Source organism: Balaenoptera physalus (assembly GCF_965194825.1).
Source record: "Balaenoptera physalus genome assembly, chromosome: 11".
NCBI lineage: Eukaryota > Metazoa > Chordata > Mammalia > Artiodactyla > Balaenopteridae > Balaenoptera > Balaenoptera physalus.
The window spans coordinates 4,895,857-4,914,078 of record NC_138896.1 but is presented as its reverse complement, the minus strand read 5'-3'; the positions used below and the strand labels follow the sequence as shown (position 1 = coordinate 4,914,078).

General features: G+C 47.4%; 1 protein-coding gene across 2 annotated transcripts in view; it reads left to right on the top strand.

Annotated features, from left to right (window-relative positions):
- The window catches only part of LOC309637967 (uncharacterized protein), an 88,867-nt gene that overhangs the window by 20,018 nt on the left and 50,627 nt on the right, over positions 1–18,222 (top strand). Inside the window, exon 3 of one of the 2 annotated variants that reach the window (XM_082413423.1) lies at positions 13,334–15,650. The exons of the other annotated variant lie outside the window; for it this stretch is intronic. Coding sequence (XP_082269549.1) covers positions 13,334–13,678 — 345 coding nt within the window. The 3' untranslated portion in view covers positions 13,679–15,650. Of the gene's footprint in view, positions 1–13,333; positions 15,651–18,222 lie in introns of those variants that run through there. 2 annotated transcript variants of the gene reach the window in all.

Sequence of the window (18,222 nt, the reverse complement as noted above, 5' to 3'; positions counted from 1 at the left end):
AGGGGATCTGGGGATGGTTACCAGGAGAAAAGAGAAGCTGGACAGCCAAAGATGCAGATCTCTGCTACTCAAGAGCTGCGTTTTCGCAGACAAGACAGACTAGAGGAAATGGTAGAACATAAGTAATTTCCAAGGAATCCTACAAATATGATTATACTTTCTTTGGGAGCAGATTTAGCCAGAAGTAGAAGTTTTCCAACTGTCATATCATTAAAATCACTGGGGGATTTAGATTCTAGAGGTTTGGAGTGAGACCCAGTGCGTATGATAAATATGATAAATTTGGTCATCTTTAAAGATGATCCCAGGGCATCTGGAAGATCAAATGGCATTGGGCATCCTTTAGGCACCCTTGTTCTTGGCAGGGCCAGCTCCAGCAGGTGGGTGAAGTAGGCCAGTTTGTCTGTGTCTGCACCTGTGCCTCAATTGCCCACAGGGTCCAGCGCAGACCTCTCAGCCTCCTGAGGTCGGGACTCGTGTGGCCTTTCGGTTCATCTCTTGCTGTTCCTCTACATTTACTTTTTATTTGTCAGACTGGATTAGTCCCTTACCTAAAAATGCTCTATTCCTTTCCCACTTTCCTGTCCTTGCTTTATGTCATTTTCTTCCAAAAGTCCTCATCTTCTACCTGATAAGATTGTAACCATTATTAAAAAGTCGACTTAAATTCACCCCCTCTTTGAAATTTTCTCCGATCCCCCAGGAGAAGTGATCTCCTTTCTTCTCTGCCCTGTGTCCAGACTGTGGATATTCTGCCTTGCCCTGTAGTGTTTCTGTGTGGGCTTCACTTTCCTCTTCACCATGATAAACCCTTGGGGATGGGGCTCATGCTGTGTCCCTTGAGGCTTGAGTCTTCCTAGGCTCTGCTGCTGTGTCTTATGCATAGGAAGCATGCAATCTGTTTCTGCTGTTTGAATCAAAGTCCGAGTGAATGAAACAATCACGCCTCCCCTTTCTTCCTCCTTCTCTGTTTCTGGCATTTTATCTTTCCCAAGATGTCTGTCCTTGGGAAGCTCTGATGAACTGTAGCCTGACTTGCTGAAAAGGCCTTGAGGTGTTACTTCTGCAGGGTTGCTAACATTTTAAGAGGAAGTTGTTGGAAGACAAGAAATTTTAAGTGGTAATGTTGAACAGAAGCAGAAGAAAAGACCTCAGGTCCAGAATTCAGGGACTCCATCCTTTCTCAGAGCTCCTTGTTTCCTGCATTAGCTCTAGTAGAAGTGAGCACAGAAGGACATGACAGTAAAAACAGTAGAATAAAATTTAGGAGGACAGGTAGAGATTGCTTTTTAAATAAGATAGGAAACCCAAATAGCATTTAAAAAGAAAAAAAAAGATGAAAAAAGAAAGGAAATATCTACATGGGAAAATATACCTTAATCAAAGTTGATAGATGACAGGAGAAAACATTGATAATTCCTGTAACCACAGAAGTTTACTATTTAATAAATGTTTGAAATTTGATATGAGAAAGCAAACATCCCAATATAAAAATGGGCAAAGGATATAAATACGCGACTTACAGAAGAGGAAATACAAGTGGCCACAGTGTCTGAAAAGAAGCTGAGTCTCACCGCAGTCAGGGAAACAGAAGTGAAGTTAACCAGATGTCAGTTTTTATCCACCCAATTTGCAAAATTTGAAACAATCCATAACATCCAGGGCTGGGAGTATTGGCGAAATGGGCATCTTATCCATTGCCAGTGTGAGTATGAATCGCTATAAATATTTACCAAAGTTGTTTGGAAACAGCTATAAAATAAATGACGTTTCCAGCCTTTGATTGAAACACTAATCCTCTTTCTGGGAATCCAAGCTATAGCTTTCAAAGTGAAAGCACCAGGATGTAAGACTGCAGGTATCAAGATTATTTCAGCTTCGTTTGAGGTGGGGTGAAGGAAAAGGAGACACTGACTATCCCGTCATAAAGGAATACACGTTTGTTCTGTGGCGTCTCATGAAACTAATAAAACAATGAGTTAGATCCATCAGTGGAGGGGGGAATGACCATGATATATATTATATATTGGAATACCACTTTGATTAAAAAGTTATTGAGAAAGAGGAAGAAAACCTCTTCCACATGTGTTTATATTTCTATGTGTTTGTGAACCCATGGAGGAAGGTGTGAGGGTCACGAACCAAACGGTTAACATTGTTAACAGGGGGCCTGGGATCACACCAGGGTAGGCAGGCCTGCCCTTACCATTGAGAGGTGGTGGCCTGAGAGGGGACACATCCGCTCCCTGCTCTTCACCCCAGCTCCTGGTGCACCTGAGGAGGCCTGCTCACTCCCCACAAATGCTCCTGGGGTCTAGGAGTGCGCTTTCCTGGGGAGGACAAGCCCTGGAGGAGGCCCGTGCTGGCCCTGGAAGAGGGCTTGGGGCCGCTTGGGTAGGGAATTCTAGCATCCTCGGTACTTGGAGTGTGGTCTTGAAGGAGAGTCCTAGACTCCAGGTGGGCACGAAATGTTGGCCCTGGAGACTGCTCGGTACAGTGGGAAGGCTCGGCCTTCTACGGCAGAGTGCTCAGGGCAGGGGCTCCAGTGGCCCAGGTACAGGGGCGTGGAGAAGATGATTCGTACTCTTGCGTACGTATCTCTACATTGCCCAACTCATTACGATAAGCATCCAGGAGTTGAAAAACATGTTACTTGTAATAACCTTAATGGAAAAGAATCTGAAAAAGAATATACAGGTTCTTTATATATATAGATATATAGCAATCACTGTACCCCTGAAACTAACACAACATTGTAAACCAACTGTACTTCAATAAAAAAGAAGCAAAAAGGAAAAAAAAACATTTAAAAAGTATCCCCTTAAACATTTTAAATTGAAAACCAAAACTCTAATGGGGAAAAAAGACACCAGCTAAATTAATCTCTAATGGAGAAATGCCAGGTGAGCTTGTGGTTGGAGAGAGAGCTGAGAGCAGGTACCACTTCCTTACACCTCGTGGCTCCATCTTGCCATCCCAATTTGTCGATCTGCTGTAAAGCCAAGGGGCGTACAAGGCACGGAGTCAGGTACACATTTTTGGGAGGGGATGTCCATTTGGTTTATCCATCCATCAGATCGTTGCTGAGGACTCCTCTGTGTAGTTACTATTTCTGGTGCTAAATAATGAAACAGCAAAAATCCCTGCCCTCATAGATACACGCACTAAACAAGATAAATATATAAGAGTAAAGGCATGTTAGATAAAATAAAATGAAGCCAGGAAAGAGTGAAGACGGGGGACTGCCGTGTTACGTGGTGTGGTCACGGAGGTCTGACCTGGTTGAGACATGAACGCAGCTCTGTAGAAAGTGAGTGAGTCAGGCTCCGGTTGGGAAGAAAATTAGGTGACGTGACGGATTCACACAGCTCACTTTTCTCCCCTGGAATTGACTGAACAACAAACCAGACATGAAAAGACATGGAAGGAATGGATGTACATATTGCTAAGTGGAAGCAGTCAGTCTGAGAAGACGACATACTGTCCATTTCCAGTAGCATGACATTCTGTACAAAGCAAAACTACAGAGACAGTAGAAAGATCAGTGGTTGCAAGGGGGAGGGAGGAGGGATGACCAGATGGAACACATATTCACATTCAGTATTTCTTTTTTTTTTTTGGCTGCTCTGCGTGGCTTGTGGGATCTTAGTTCCCCGAGCAGGGATCGAACCCAGGCCTTCGGCAGTGAGAGCGCCAAGTCCTAACCACTGAACCACCAGGGAATTCCCCACATTCAGTACTTCTAGATATTTGTGTATATCTGGGTTGATGTACCCACAAGTATTTCTTCACTCAGTCAGTTAACAGGGCCTTTAAAAAAAAAAAAAAAGGTAAAAGAAAAAGATACCTTGGTACCAATGAGCACACCTCATGCCAGATCTTGAGTTCTAACCACTATCCTCCAAGTAAAAGGAGCCAGAGGTCCTTGGAGAAATAGGACCGGGGCAGGAAACATATCAGATGAGCCTGGGGCATCTTGTGGTGCCAGAAAGTAAGGGAGTGCTCACTGGTGGGCTTTGTCACAGGGCGCAGGGGACAAATAACAGAGCCTCCAGTGGCTAAAGCGGGCACAATTTGAGCAACAAAATAAGGTACATTTTTTGTAACCCAAAGTGTAAAATGAATATCCGTCAGCCCAGAGTGATGTAAATAATGATGGAATAAATAAATAAATGGGGGAGGAGAGACACATCTCACCCTCGAGGAGCTGGAATAGAACTGCCCGCTTAGGAACCAACCTCCTTCCAAAGACTAGGAGGATCTGGGGAGCCTTCCTCTCCAGTGTCAGGGTGGGGTCCCACCAACCTCAGACCTGTCAGTCCTTGATACACGTGTGCCCGGGCCGTGGCAGGGCCGGCATGCCCTGTCTCATAGGGTGCTGTACAAGGCCCTGACAGGGACCGTGGTGTTCGTGCACAGGGTGGGAGGGAGGTTTGGAGGGAGCCACGCTCCCCCGAGGCAGGAGCAGAGGCTGGTGGCTGGCTGGGGACAGAGGGGTGGCAGAATCCTAGGGCAGCCGGCATTCTCAGGCCAGCTCTCCCTTCCAGGTCATGCCCCAGACCAACCTCCTTCCAGAAGAGGGTATGGGCAAAGGGGGGAAAGGAGTCACCCTACAATGGAGCGACCTGACAAAGACGACCTCAGCCAGATGACTAAGGTCAGCATCAACAGTGATAAGTCATGTTGAGAGCGTGTGCTCTTGGTAAGATGTGACGACAATGGCCCTGACCCCTGGTCTCCCTCCCCCAAATCCGTATTCCCAGTCTAACCATGAGGAAAACATCAGACAACCCAGTAGAGGGACCTTCTGCAAGATACCTGACCAGTGCTCCTCAGAACGGTCCAGGTCATCAAAAACAAAGGGAGTTACTCCAATAAAGATGTTAAAAAAAAAAAACAAAACACACAAGGGGAGTGAACCATCACAGCCAAGAGGTACCTAAGGAGACTAGATCACTAAATGGGATCTGAAGTCCAGGAAAAAAAACACAACTATGAGAAACTATGGGGAAAACTTAGGAAATCTGAATAAAGTTCAAACTTTCATTAATAATCGTGTAACAATCTTAGTTCATTAATCATAACAAACGTACCATACTCATGTAAGATGTTAATAATAGGAGAAGTGGGTGCTGGGTATATGGGAAGTCTCTGTACTATCTTCCTCGATTTTTTTAAAAATTAATTAATTAATTAATTTAATTAATTTATTTTTGGCTGTGTTGGGTCTTCGTTTTCTATGCGAGGGCTTCCTCTAGTTGCGGCAAAGGGGGGCCACTCTTCATCGCGGTGCGCGGGCCTCTCACTATCGTGGCTTCTCTTGTTGCGGAGCACAGGCTCCAGACGCGCAGGCTCAGCAGTTGTGGCTCACGGGCCTAGTTGCTCCGTGGCATGTGGGATCTTCCCAGACCAGGGCTCGAACCCGTGTCCCCTGCATTGGCAGGCAGACTCTCAACCACTGCGCCACCAGGGAAGCCCTTTCCTCGATTTTTTGTAAACCTAAAACTGTTCTAAAAATCAAAGTCATAGTATATATATGTATACCTGTGAAAGTACAATCATGAGATACTTCCCAGGCGGTCCAGTGGTTAGGACTCCACGCTTCCACTGCAGGGGGCCCCGGTTCAATCCCTGGTCGGGGGAACTAAAGATCCCTCATGCTGCGTGGTGTGGCCAAAAAAGAAAGTACAATCGTGACTTTTAAACCGTAGTTTTGTCCAAGGGAAAAACAGCTCTGAGAACGATGTTGTCACCATTTGGAAGTGGATGCCTGGGCCTCTTCCTGAGCCCTCAGGCCTCCGGGTCCTTCTGTGGCTTTGGGAGACCGTGGAACAAGGTGGGGATCCCAGGGCACCAGCAACCTCAGAATAGCCCTGGGAACCTCTCCTTAGACCCCCAACCTTCCCTAACAAAGCTTCTTTGCTTCCAAGAAACTGCGAGTTTCCTGGCAAGGAAAGGCTCACCCGTGGCTTCTAGAGGCGGTTATTTACTAGCCGGGCACGGGCTGCCCTGTATCTGAGTGTAGCCAGTTACCAGGGGACGCGTAAAGTTCCATCCCAAGTTCGTTATTTTAGAGCCGGTCTTTGAACAAAAGAATTCCATTGGCTTTGGGTAATTTTATTTTCTATCTTCCAGGGGAAACTGTCTATAATTTACATTGTGCAGCTTTGGGTTATCTAATAACTCTGGATTTTCTGCTCTAAGGAAAGGGAGTAGCAAAGTGGCTTTTTGTTTCTTAAAAGAAAACAAAATATTCACTGCTTCTCTTGGTTGGAGGTAAGGGGCATGGGATGCTGGCCTGGCCGTCCTGAGGGTTAGGTGGAGGGAGGGGTGTGTGGGCAAGCTGGCCTGGTGTGCAGACGTGCTGGAATTCTCCCTCTTCCAAGAGAATTATTCCTTGCATACACGGCCAGATAAAGGGAGGGTAAAACCCACTGGTGGCCGAGGGGCAGATGTTCCGCCCCTTCGCAGTGTCAGAGGATTGTACTTGTTCGTCTCGCAAAAGGAACTGAAAATGCTCCATTTTGAGTGATGCATACCAGTCTGGTGTATTTGTAAATATCTCCCCTTGGAGAGATTTCAACAGGAAGCGTGGAAGGGCTGTTTCCCCGGCACATTGCTCTAGTGGTTGAATTCTGCTTCGGGGGCAAAGCAAAAGCGGCCCTGATTTCCAGTCTCATTCGAGGTGCTACCCCAAACCATTGCACTGGTCGTGAAGGGGGCACCAAAGTGAAATTCCGAGAGGGGCCCTGCTTAACCGAGGTGAATTACAAAGAAAGCGTTCTCTCCCGGGGGTCCAAGACCACCTCCTTGTGCAGCCCTCTTCCTTAGTTTTAACGCTCCCCCTCAACCCATCCCGTGATGCTTGGGCCATTTTTAAACCTCAGGATGCTGCTGGAGACCCTTTCACTGCCGAAATGAAACGTGAGCAAACAAATCCAGCACCCCAAATGCCCCAAACGGAGTCAGGCATCCTTATTTTGCCTTCTCATCTTCTGTTTCAGGCTTGTCCTATTAATCAGCTTAGTATATACCGTATACTTGTATATCCCGTATGTGGGATGTTCATGGTGAGTTTTTCTCCCTCTTCCTGATTCTTTAACAAATTTTCTCTGCAAGTCGTGTCGGTGGCAGGTTAAGTCAGACCAATCATTTGTGGAGGGGTCCGGCGGGTGGTGGTGGCCAGGGGTGTGCTGGGGAATCCTCTAGTTGGAGGGGGCGGGTTGGAGGGCAGACCCCAGTGGGCAACCGGAGTGAATGGGTTGGTTGCAAAGGCGTTTCTTTCTCTCTCACCTGTCTTTTCCCAAGTGTGAACATGGTTTACGTTACACTGTGAATTAGGCAAGGTTGTGGTTTCTCCCGATTCCTCGCGTGTTTCCCGCACAGGATAGTCCTTCTCCTGGCGGCTGAGTTGTTTTTCCTCATGAGACTGTTGGATTGAATGAACTCCTACTCTCAAAAAGAGTGAAAGAAAGAAAGAGAGAGAGAGAGGAAGGAAGAAGGAGGGAAGGAAGGAAGGAAGGAAGAAAGGAGGAAGGAAGGAAGAAGGAAGGAAGGAAGAAGGAGGGAAGAAGGAAGGAAGGAGGAAGGAAGGAAGGAAGGAGGGAAGGAAGGAAGAAGGAAGGAAGGAAGGAAGAAGGAAGGAAGGAGGAAGGAAGGAAGGAAGAAGGAAGGAAGGAAGAAAGGAAGAAGGAAGGAAGGAAGGAAGAAGGAAAGGAAGGAAGAAAGGAAGAAGGAAGGAAGAAGGAAGGAAGGAAGAAGGAAGGAAGGAGGAAGGAAGGAAGAAGGAAGGAAGAAGGAAGGAAGGAAGAAGGAAGGAAGGAGGAAGGAAGGAAGGAAGAGGGAAAATGAAACTTGTGTGTCCATGATGCTCATCTGTGGAAATGCTTTGTTTCCACATGGAGTTGTTTTAAGTCAGAGAGGAAGCAAGGACAGTTTCTCCCCTCTTCCTCTCCCCTCCTCTCCTCTTCCTCTCCCCTTCCTCTTCCTCTTCCTCTCCCCTCCTCTCCTCCCCTCCCCTCTCCTGCCCTCCCCTTTTCTCTCTCCCTCTCTCTCCTCTTTCCATTTAAAGAATTAGATGTTTGCCCATCCAGACAAAGCTGGTTTAGGGAGGAAGACCTCAGGGAGGAAGCAATGTGAGGAGTGGAAATAGCAAGAATCCTGACGCACTTTGATTCCCCGCCCTTAAATCGGGAGAGGAAGGAGCCGTTTCCCTGCCCCTGGCGGGGGTCTGAGTGGAAGGCAGTGCCCCTCGCCCCCTGGCTCACGGGCGGCCCAGTAGAAGGCCAGGAGGCCACGAGCGCCCTGCACAGGGCAGCTGGCAGAGCCCGTGCTCCCACCCGCGCTGTTGGGATTAGGAGGAACATATGCACATAAGACGCTTAGGGCTTTTTCCAGACGCAAGACCACTTTCCAGCCGGAGAAGCAGCTTGGAGGAAACAGGGTAATTAGATAGCCTCCTGCAGAGAGGGACAAAAAGCCAAGTGCCCTACGGAACCTGAAGGTTTTAATCTCCTGCCCTTCTTCTGCCTCCTTCTTGCTTCTCATCCTTTTCTTCTTTCTCTTTTCCTACTTTTAAAATTTTTTTCTCCATCTACTTCCTATTCATGTTTTCCCTTCTTTATTTGTCCCAAATTTCTTTTCCTCAGTCCTTTTCCCCTTTTGCTTTCCCACGTTCTGTGTTCCTCTCATCCCTTCTTCTCCACCTCTCTTTCTTCCCTGTGCTCTTCGTGCTTTTTCAGGTTTATCACAACTTTGGTTTCTGACTCCTTTGTCGGCTGAAATGGATCGCAATTCTCAGGGAGAGAAAGTACAAGCTGTGTTATTGAAAACCAGTGCCTGCCTTCGTATGGCCACAAAGAGGCAGTGGTGTTAGAACACAAAAGTAATGAGTACCACCGTCGATCGGGAACTGTTAATTTTTGTAACAGCCCAGCTGAGCAGCCTAATGGTTTCTGGTTTACAGACTGGGAGATCCGGGCCCAGACACCAGTCTTGCACAAGGTCGCCCTAAATGTTGGAGTGTGGAGTTAAACCGAACTCTGTCCCGTTCTGAAGTTCCCCTTGCTCGGTGCAGCCTTCAGGATAGTGGGTAAAGTGGCCACGAAGGCTGGGTGTGGGGAGGGCTTCTGGTTCAGGTCAAACATTCCCCACTCCCAGCTTTCCAATTCAGATCTGGGGCAGGGCCTGAGAATATGCATTTCTCACAAGTTCCCAGCTGGTGCTGATGCTGCCGGCCTGGCGACCACACCTGGAGAACTGGTGGTTTAAAAGGCGTCAACTTTAGACGTGGCTGGTCGGAACTCAGCCCCAGGTGGCAGGAAACGCTTTCCAGCCCCAGACACGAGTGCAGGGTGGGTGTACATGGAAGTACTTAAATGGTTCAACCTGCTTCATTTCACAAAGGCCTTGAGGTTGCCTTATAAAATAGAAAAATATAAACATGATAAACAGGTGAGGAAGTCAAGCGAAGGGAAAAGATAGGAGTTTAGTGAAAGTAGTTGACATCCAATGAGGATAATTTTCCCTCTTTGTTACCAGAGTTACATGCACGTCCCTTTCTTTTCCCGGTTGACCATGTCCTGTTTTCATATTGGGAAGAGGGCCCTTGAATTTTATCCCTTGAATCCAATTCTTCTTTTCCCAAAGTGCCTTGCAGAGAGTGTCTTCTTCTTACTTAGACAATTTAGGAGGCATGAGCAGATTGATCTTTATCTTTTTTTATAACCTGTGAACTTTGGCAAAATAGCAATTGTGCAACGTGTATTAATTGTGCCACCGTATTTGTTAAATGTCTCTTACTTGCTCGTAATAGAAAAGAAATCTAAGAACCATAATAGGGAGACCACAGGGAAGCTGTTGATAACGTAGGATTCCTGTCTTCAAGGCCCTTACAACCTAGTTTGGAGAAAAAGATGTACATATAAACAGTAGGAGAATAATTATATCCTTTAACAGATTCCAATGATTCTAAATGTAGCAATTCACAGAAAGGAAAGGTCAGAGTAGGTTGATGTAGGCACAAAAGAATGAAATTGATAAAGAGGAGGAAAAAATTGAGAAAATTTAAGAGTTTTAAATATTAAAGTTAGTATAACTTTGCAAAAACAAAAACCCCTACAACTTTATATGACACATACACAACTCTGAGATGGTGAAAAAGAGAACTGAGTTTGTCATCAGAAAGCTTGTTGTGGATTTGCCGCTTACGACGATGTGATCTGTACCAGTCATTTGAGCTTTTTTTTAAATTAATTAAGTTTTGGCTGTGTTGGGTCTTCGTTTCTGTGCGAGGGCTTTCTCTAGTTGCGGCGAGCGGGGGCCACTCTTCATCGCGGTGCGCGGGCCTCTCACTATCGCGGCCTCTCTTGTTGGGAGCACAGGCTCCAGACGCGCAGGCTCAGTAGTTGTGGCTCACGGGCCTAGTTGCTCCGCAGCATGTGGGATCTTCCCAGACCAGGGCTCGAATCCATGTCCCCTGCATTGGCAGGCAGATTCTCAACCACTGCGCCACCAGGGAAGCCCAATTTGAGCTTCTTAAGTCTTGGTTTCTGCAAACATAAAATGGGGATTTCCGGTATCTGTCTGTATCACCTGAACTTTAGTCGGGAAGCAGAAACCAGTATTTGAAGCAATTTGAATTAGGTGCTTTAAAGACCATAGGAAAGATTAGGAAAACAGAAGTTGGGAGGCCTTGCACTAGCTCTTCAGTTTGCTGGCGCAGCTGTGAGGGTCAGGAAGTTGCCACTTCCACCCAGGGACGGGCTGGTGCTGAGCGGCGTGCAGGGTCCTCAGGCCCAGTAGAGGCGCACGTGTACCGAAGCCCCTGAGTGAGCACCGCTACTGCTAAGGAAGGATGCCTTCCGTCAGTCTTGCGCCGTCCAAGTATTGCTCATGGACGTGACATTGGCAGAAATTAGACTGGAACTCTGTCAGCCAGGCACTTAAGAAAGCATAGTTTCTAGGCTTCTAGCCCTGAGAATTCAGAAAACAGCCTAGAAAAAGGTGTGGAGAGGAGTACAGGTGCCGACAGGCCATTTTCAGCTCTGACTAAAAGAGCCATTGGAAGCTGTGGGTGGCAACCATTAGTGGGTTGTGAACTCAATTTAGAAGGTTGTGCTCAGCATTAAAAAAATCAAATGGAGAAAATGGAAAATAGTGCATTGTGTAGAGTAATATTTGAGTGTGCCTGTGTGTGTATGCATGCATGTGTGTATGTGTGTATGCATGCATGGGTACGTGTGTGTACGTGTGTGTATGTGTGTGCATGCATGTGTGTATGTGTGCATGTGTGCGTACGTGCATGTATGCACACATGGGTACGTGTGTGTATGCATGCATGTGTACTTGTGTGTGCACACATGCGTGTGTGCATGTGTGCCTGTGCGTGTATGCATACGTGTATGTGTGTCCTTGTGTGTGTATGCATGCATGTGTGTGTGTGTATGTGTGTGATATATGCTGGGTCATGATATATCGAGGTCCGACAGGTTTAAAAACCACAGAATAAAGAATCAATGACATGAAGTGATTTGTGTGCTTTGTAACTTCTAAAGTGCAAAGCAAAGTTATGAATTAATAAATCACTTGCCTCCCCTGAGCCCACGTTCTGTATCTACCCAACCTCAGCGCTTCACTGCTGTCTGTCTTATTAAGACACCACCTGTCTGCCCAGGCAAGTGGATTCAGGATCCGCCCCCACTCATGGAGCCTCGACAATCAGACCAGTGGGGACAGAAAATAGAGATCAGTGTGTTAAAGAGAAAAAGAGGAAAAGTGGCCTTGGCGTTGGATTTCTCCAAGGCCCAGTCTGACTTTCTGATTGAAGGTGTGCTTAGTCAGCAGACACAGCTGCTGGTATTTAGCTGGGGAGAAAAGAAGCTGAGTGATACGTAAGACAACTTTTAATAGATACACTGAGCACATTGCTCGTAATAACAGTCTATTTCCAGATTGAAGGATGTCTTCCCTCAGACAGCAGGTTCCCAGGGACCCTCATTACCAACATCTGGAAACTGAAATAATACTCCAGAGTCAGTTTCATACTTCAGCGAAAGCAGGCTTTGACATTTTATTAACTGAAAAACCATTGTCGGCTCCTTCCTTGTAGACCACGTTATTTCAAAGGATTCGCATATCTTTGGGAATGGGTTGAATTTCGTTTTGCTCAAGGGTACATGAAATTGTAAACTGGGTACAAACTAATCATTTATTTCTTTCTAGTCTAGAAATTTCTTCTTATCTCGCCTTCCCTGTACTCCCTCCTTTTTAAATTGCTTGTAAGGGGGTAGCTCATGATAGAATAACTGGTTTTTCCTGGAAGAGCGAATACATAATAAAAAGAACACCATTCACTCCTAACAATTTACTGGTTGTTCTCTGAGGCCCCCGGGGGGTGGGTGAATGTTGTGACTTTTCTCTTTAGAGCAAAGGATGTATGACAAGGTGATAGGATCCAGGTCAACGGCACGTAGGAATTCAAAACCGAGACGTGGTTACTCTATATATAGAGTGCAGTATTTTCTACCTCCCCTGAATACAGGTGAATGGGGAGCTGCTATCAGACTAGAGCTGCGCTTATCAAAATGTCCCTGTGCTTTTCCATGCTAGTGTTTGTCCCCAGGCGTCAGGGAGGTCAGGAAATGAGAATGTGTTCTTGCCACCCAGGAGAGAATTGAGGGAGGTGTGGCTTGGGGAGCTGTGGGTGGTAGGACGGGATTATTGGGGGAGGGTATGAGATGCGTAAGAATAATTGGGAACATTGAGAAAAATGAGTTCAGGATGCAGGCAGAGTCATTAAAGAAGTCAGAAAACTTCTCTTGAATATTTGTGTGGGATCAGAATACGGGCCAGGAAAGGCGGATTCTGATCAAATGAGAATATCCTCTGTCCTGCATAGTTTTAGGGCTTGTCCAAGAATGGACTCAAGGTGTCTGGGGACTAGAGAAAAAATGATGTTAAATCCAGAGGGCCCCAGAGAGCTGCCTTTTGAAATGAGAGTAAAAGGAGACAGAGGAAGAAAGTTCCCATTTCTAACAACACTTCAGACACTATGCTAGGTGCTCAGGAGGAAGCCGCTTCTCCTTTCTTTCTTTCCCTCCCTCCCTCCCTCCTTCCCTCCGTCTCTTCCTTCCTCCTTTCCTTTCTCAAAAAAAAAAATCTCAAACTACTTCTCCCAGCACTTTGGTAATTGTTCCTACTTCAAAGATGAAATTTTAACGTTCCAAGAAATCAAGTAGCATGCCCAAATTTATATAACTAAATGAAAAAGGAAGATTCAAATTGAGCTTCCCCTAACTCCCAAACCCATGTTCTTTCCAAAACATTACACCAGCTCTCTTCCAGAAAATGGAATGGAAAATATCTGCGGAAACCCAGTGACAGTTCCAGCTACGCTGCGCAGGGAGACTGCGCTCAACTTATCTTCGTGCGTGCAGTCTGTGCCCAAAATTTCCGTAAAGTTCGCTCTCTGCACGGCTGGGTACGTGCTCCTAGCCGAGGACTCGGTGGAGGTGCAGGAGAAGTGAAAAGGAAAGGCCGTGACCTGACGGGCACTGTCCTTGGAAGAGAAATTCCTTGGCCACTGAAAGTTATCGTTATGAATGTCGGGCCGCTCTGTAGTTCAGTGGTGAGATTTCAGTTTCTTCGCGTTTCCTATTTGCAGGTGTGTGCTGCATGATTGAGGCTGGCGCTGGCCAGGACCCAGTGCACAATGAAAATGTGGGCCCCTTCGTTGAAACGTTAGAAAGGAATTTCCAGATGGTGAAGGCAGAGTGTTAATAAGTGCAGAGACCTCTGAGCGTGTGGGACCTGCGTGAGTGCACAGGACAGTTGCCCACGAAGCTGACCCTGAAGGTAGCTAATCCACAGTGATCTGGTCCAGCGAAGATACTCACCAAAGGCCTGCAGTTATGCCAAGGTTCCTAACACAACAACAGCTGCGGGGTGGAAATGAGATTCTGTAAAACAGCCAGTTGACAACAGCAGCCATTGTAAGCTTGCTTATTTGTTTTTTATCCATGAAGTCATCAATTCACAAGGCATTTATCAACCTTACCGTGTGCAGGCACCCTGCTAGGTGTGGAGGATGTGAACGTCCCCTGAAGCACGACCTATGTGTTCTTGCCTCTCCCTCATAGGCCATGGCCCTGGGGGCAGAGCAGCTTAGACACGGGACGCAGAAGTGAGTGGCCACTGAATCTCTCAGCGCAGAAGTCTGTTCACCGAGCGGGTTCTCCACCGTCCCCCAGGGACACACTCACTGAGGACGTATTGGGGTCTTTGGTGGCAGGGAACAGAAGCTGATTCTGCCGCCTTAATGGGGAAAAATAGGTATTATTGGAAAGATATGGGGAGCTCCCAGAATTGATGGATATACGGATAGCCACACCTTTTGAGGGACAGAAACCCAGGCAGGGTTAGGCAGTCCGGGTAGGAGGGAGTAATGTCTTGTCTGAATGCTGCTGCAGGAATGAGTCAACTTGGCTTTGAAAGTAAGAAATTTGGGGTTTTTCTGGTAAGCTCAGATAGTTGCAGAGATTAGACTCAAGCCTACTCTGTCTGAGGCACCTGACCCCACAGGTCTGGGCAAGGACCCCGTCTTGCTTTTTTAATACATTTTCCTTATTTGATCTGTGAGTCCCACTCTCCTCCCCACAGACAACTACCCTAAATGTGCTCGATTTATGTTCGGGATTCATAGGTATATACATGTATATAAAATACACAGAGTCTTTGGTCTACGTGTCTGTGCGTATTTAAAATGTATGTAATTGGCTTTACATGGCGGATAGTGTTCTGATGCTTGCCTTTTTGATCAATAAAAGTGTTTCTACGGGCCTCTCCGGGCTGTACACTTAGTTCACGGTTCTGAGCTGCACGTCGTGTTTCACAGAATCATCCTGCGGGTTCCGCAGTCCACTGCCCTGGAGACGGTCACCTGGCTTTGTCTCCAGCCCCGCACTAACGGGCTGGCTGTGGTGAGCATTCTCATGTGTGAGCCCTGTTGACGTGGGAGAGACTTTGTCTAGGACTGAAGACTTGGCTGGTTGTCATGATCCCTTTGTGGGGAGACGGGGGGGTGGTGTTGCTTATTAAACATGCAGATTCTCGGGCCTTCTCCAGAGGAGAGTCTGCTTCTGTAGGTTTAACAAGCCCCTCTGGTGGTTCTTCGCATCAGGTACCTTTTGGGGGAAACTGATGTGCAACATACACCCTAGAACGGGACGTCTGGGCCAAGGGTGTACACACTCCACGTCACTGCTCTCCTGGAAGACCAGGCCCTTCGGTTCTTCACTCCAGCTACTGCTCTTCATTACTGCTCTTCCCTTCTTTATCTGTAACATCCAGTATCTCTGCGTGGTTTCCGTTTGTGCCTACACTTGACCCTGGAACAACGCGGGGGTTAGGGGTGGCCCTACTTCCACCATTTGAAAATCCACCTGGAACTTTATAGCGCGTCCTCCTCTGTACCCGCGGTTCCGGATCCATAGATCGTGTAGTTCTGTAGTATTTACTGTTGAAAAATCATCCACGTATAAGTGGGTCCTCGCAGTTCAAACCCGTTTTGTTCAAGGGTCAACTGTACTTACTTACGTGACCAAAGTCTCCTTTATCTGTTTGAGGGAAAACCTGATGCTTATTTATTTATTTTTTTTAAAAAAATTTATTTATTTTATTTTTTTATTTTTGGCTGTGTTGGGTCTTCGTTGCTGTGCGTGGACTTTCTCTAGTTGTGGTGAGCAGGGGCTACTCTTTGTTGCGGTGCACAGGCTTCTCATTGCTGTGGCTTCTCTTTTTGTGGAGCACGGGCTCTAGGTGAGCAGGCTTCAGTAGTTGTGGCATGTGGGCTCAGTAGTTGTGGCTTGTGGGCTCTAGTGCTCAGGCTCAGTAGTTGTGGTGCATGGGCTTAGTTGCTCCACGGCATGTGGGATCTTCCTGGACCAGGGATCGAACCCGTGTCCCTTGCATTGGCAGGCAGATTCTTAACCACTGCGCCACCAGGGAAGCCCCTGACGCTTATTTTTAAGTTCTTTTTTCCCCTGGTTCACTATTGTGAATTCATCGAGCACCAATGTTTCCTTTTATCGCAGTCGCGCCCCCGTTATCATTCCCTTCGAGTTGGTACTCTTGCCTCAGCTGGTAACATGAACCTCAGGGGAGGGTCTTTAGCTCAGGCCCTAGAACGTCCACTCCTGGACCAGAGGAAATGGGTGTGTGACTCGGAGGGCGGGGTGGTGGAGTCAGGGTCAGGGTCTCAGGGAGAGAGCAGGAACCTCAGTGGTTAACACAAGTTTATCCCTCTTATACTCCCGCCTGGTGGTCTGCTTTCTTAGAACCAGCTTGCCGCCTTTGGTCGCAACCACCTAATGCTTGAGAAGTGACGGGAGGGGCAGAAAGAAGGACACGGGGTGATCGGAGGACCTGTCTGCCTCTGCTGTCCTTTTTGATGTAGTGTCTGCAACCCTGTGGTCTGCAGCCAGGCCCGGGTTAGCTGGGTTTTTTCTCCCCGTGTGAGCAGTGGTACACGTAGGGGCTGGGGAGGGATGGGAGGAAGTGTAGGTAAGGACGCTTACTTGCCCATCCGTGCGCCCAGCCACCTTCTGCCTGTACTGCTGTCTGCCCATCTCCCTCTCCTTCTTTAGAACCTGACCAAGGGCTTCTCACCGATTTCACGTCATATGAAATCCACCTTCCGGCTCCCTGTGGCATCTCCAGGGCTGAGCTCCAGGCAGGAAGAGAGCAGCCGTATCGCAGAGACCTCCTTTCCAGCTTCAGTCGGTTCCCAACCTCCTGCTGCGCTGCTCAGCGTTCACAGGAGACAGGGTCCCCTGGGCCTGGCCCGGCCCACGTGGCCTCCCTCAGCCAGGGCAGCACATCCTGATTGACTGACTCAGACTAACGGGATCGCAGGGGGAGGGGAAAGGAGGTAATGCCGAGGTGATCCCACAGTCTAGACATCTGCCTTTTGGGGGAAGTTAGGGAAGGTTTGTGCAGCTAATTAGGAGAGCCTCAAACCAACCCCCTGTGCTTGTACTACAGCTGGCTTCTGTAGTGACTCTTTTTCGAGACAGCGAGGGCTCTCCTAGGAGCTGACGCTTCCCATCAGTCCAATGCCGAAAGTCTACCAGCCCCTTCCCACCCCTGTTTGGTGGGTGATCTTTGCTCTGCCCGACCCTGCTTACGTTCATGAAAAGCTGATCTTCAGGGGCGCCGTCGCGCACACATCCAGACAACAGTTTTCTCACCAGTGGCAGTTATATTGAGTGAGCTCAGTTCGGTATTTCTGTCGACTCTGAAATTCTATGGTTCGAGAAGACCACGCTTTTAAAGTTTCCGATTTTGAAATATTAAATGTTCTACATCTGGTATCTACCAAAGATGAAGCTGTAGGAAAGCCTCAGGAGGTATGGCAATTGCAAGCAGTGCAGTGCAGTGGTTAAGGCCACAGCCTCTGGGGCCGGGCCTTCTTTGTGTTCAGGTCAAGGCTCCATCAGCATGTTTTATCTGTGTTACCTTGGGCTCTCTGTGCCAGGTAAATTCTTTAGATCACACATCCGGAGTACTTACTCATTACACACGTGTAGAGTATTTAATCATTATTTAACCATTACTATATTGTTAATATTTGATGCAGCTAAATCAAAAAGAAACGTCAAGTTGTTTTCCTGCTATCATTATCTTCATGCCAATACTGGGACTTCCCTGGCGGTCCAGTGGTTAAGACCCCGTGCTTCCACTGCAGGGGGCATGGGTTCCATCCCTGGTTGGGGAACTAAGATCCCGCATGCTGTGCGGTGTGACAAAAAAAAAAAAAAGCCAATACTGCTGGTTTTCTCACCACTTGAGAAAAGTGATGCAGTCCCGATATACCTGCTCCAGGAAAATGAGAAGAGCGTTGAGCCATAAACCTTCCTGGGGCTACTTGATTTCTCCTCCCCCCGTTCCCCTTAAAATTGGCCGCTATAACAAATCCACTCTGTCACCTGCTTCAGTGGAAACTTTCCACTGAGCGCAAAAATGTAAAATGGACAAGAGCCCTGCAATGAAAGATGCCCAGGTGGGTTAAATCATCACTGATTGTCAGAAGATACTTGTTTTTGTGGAATCATTGATATATTTCTGTGGAGAACCAGAACTTTGGAACCCCATGTGAAAAGCTCTACAGTGTCAGGCAGTCAGAAAACAAAAAAAGCTGCGTTAAATATAAGACACACACACACA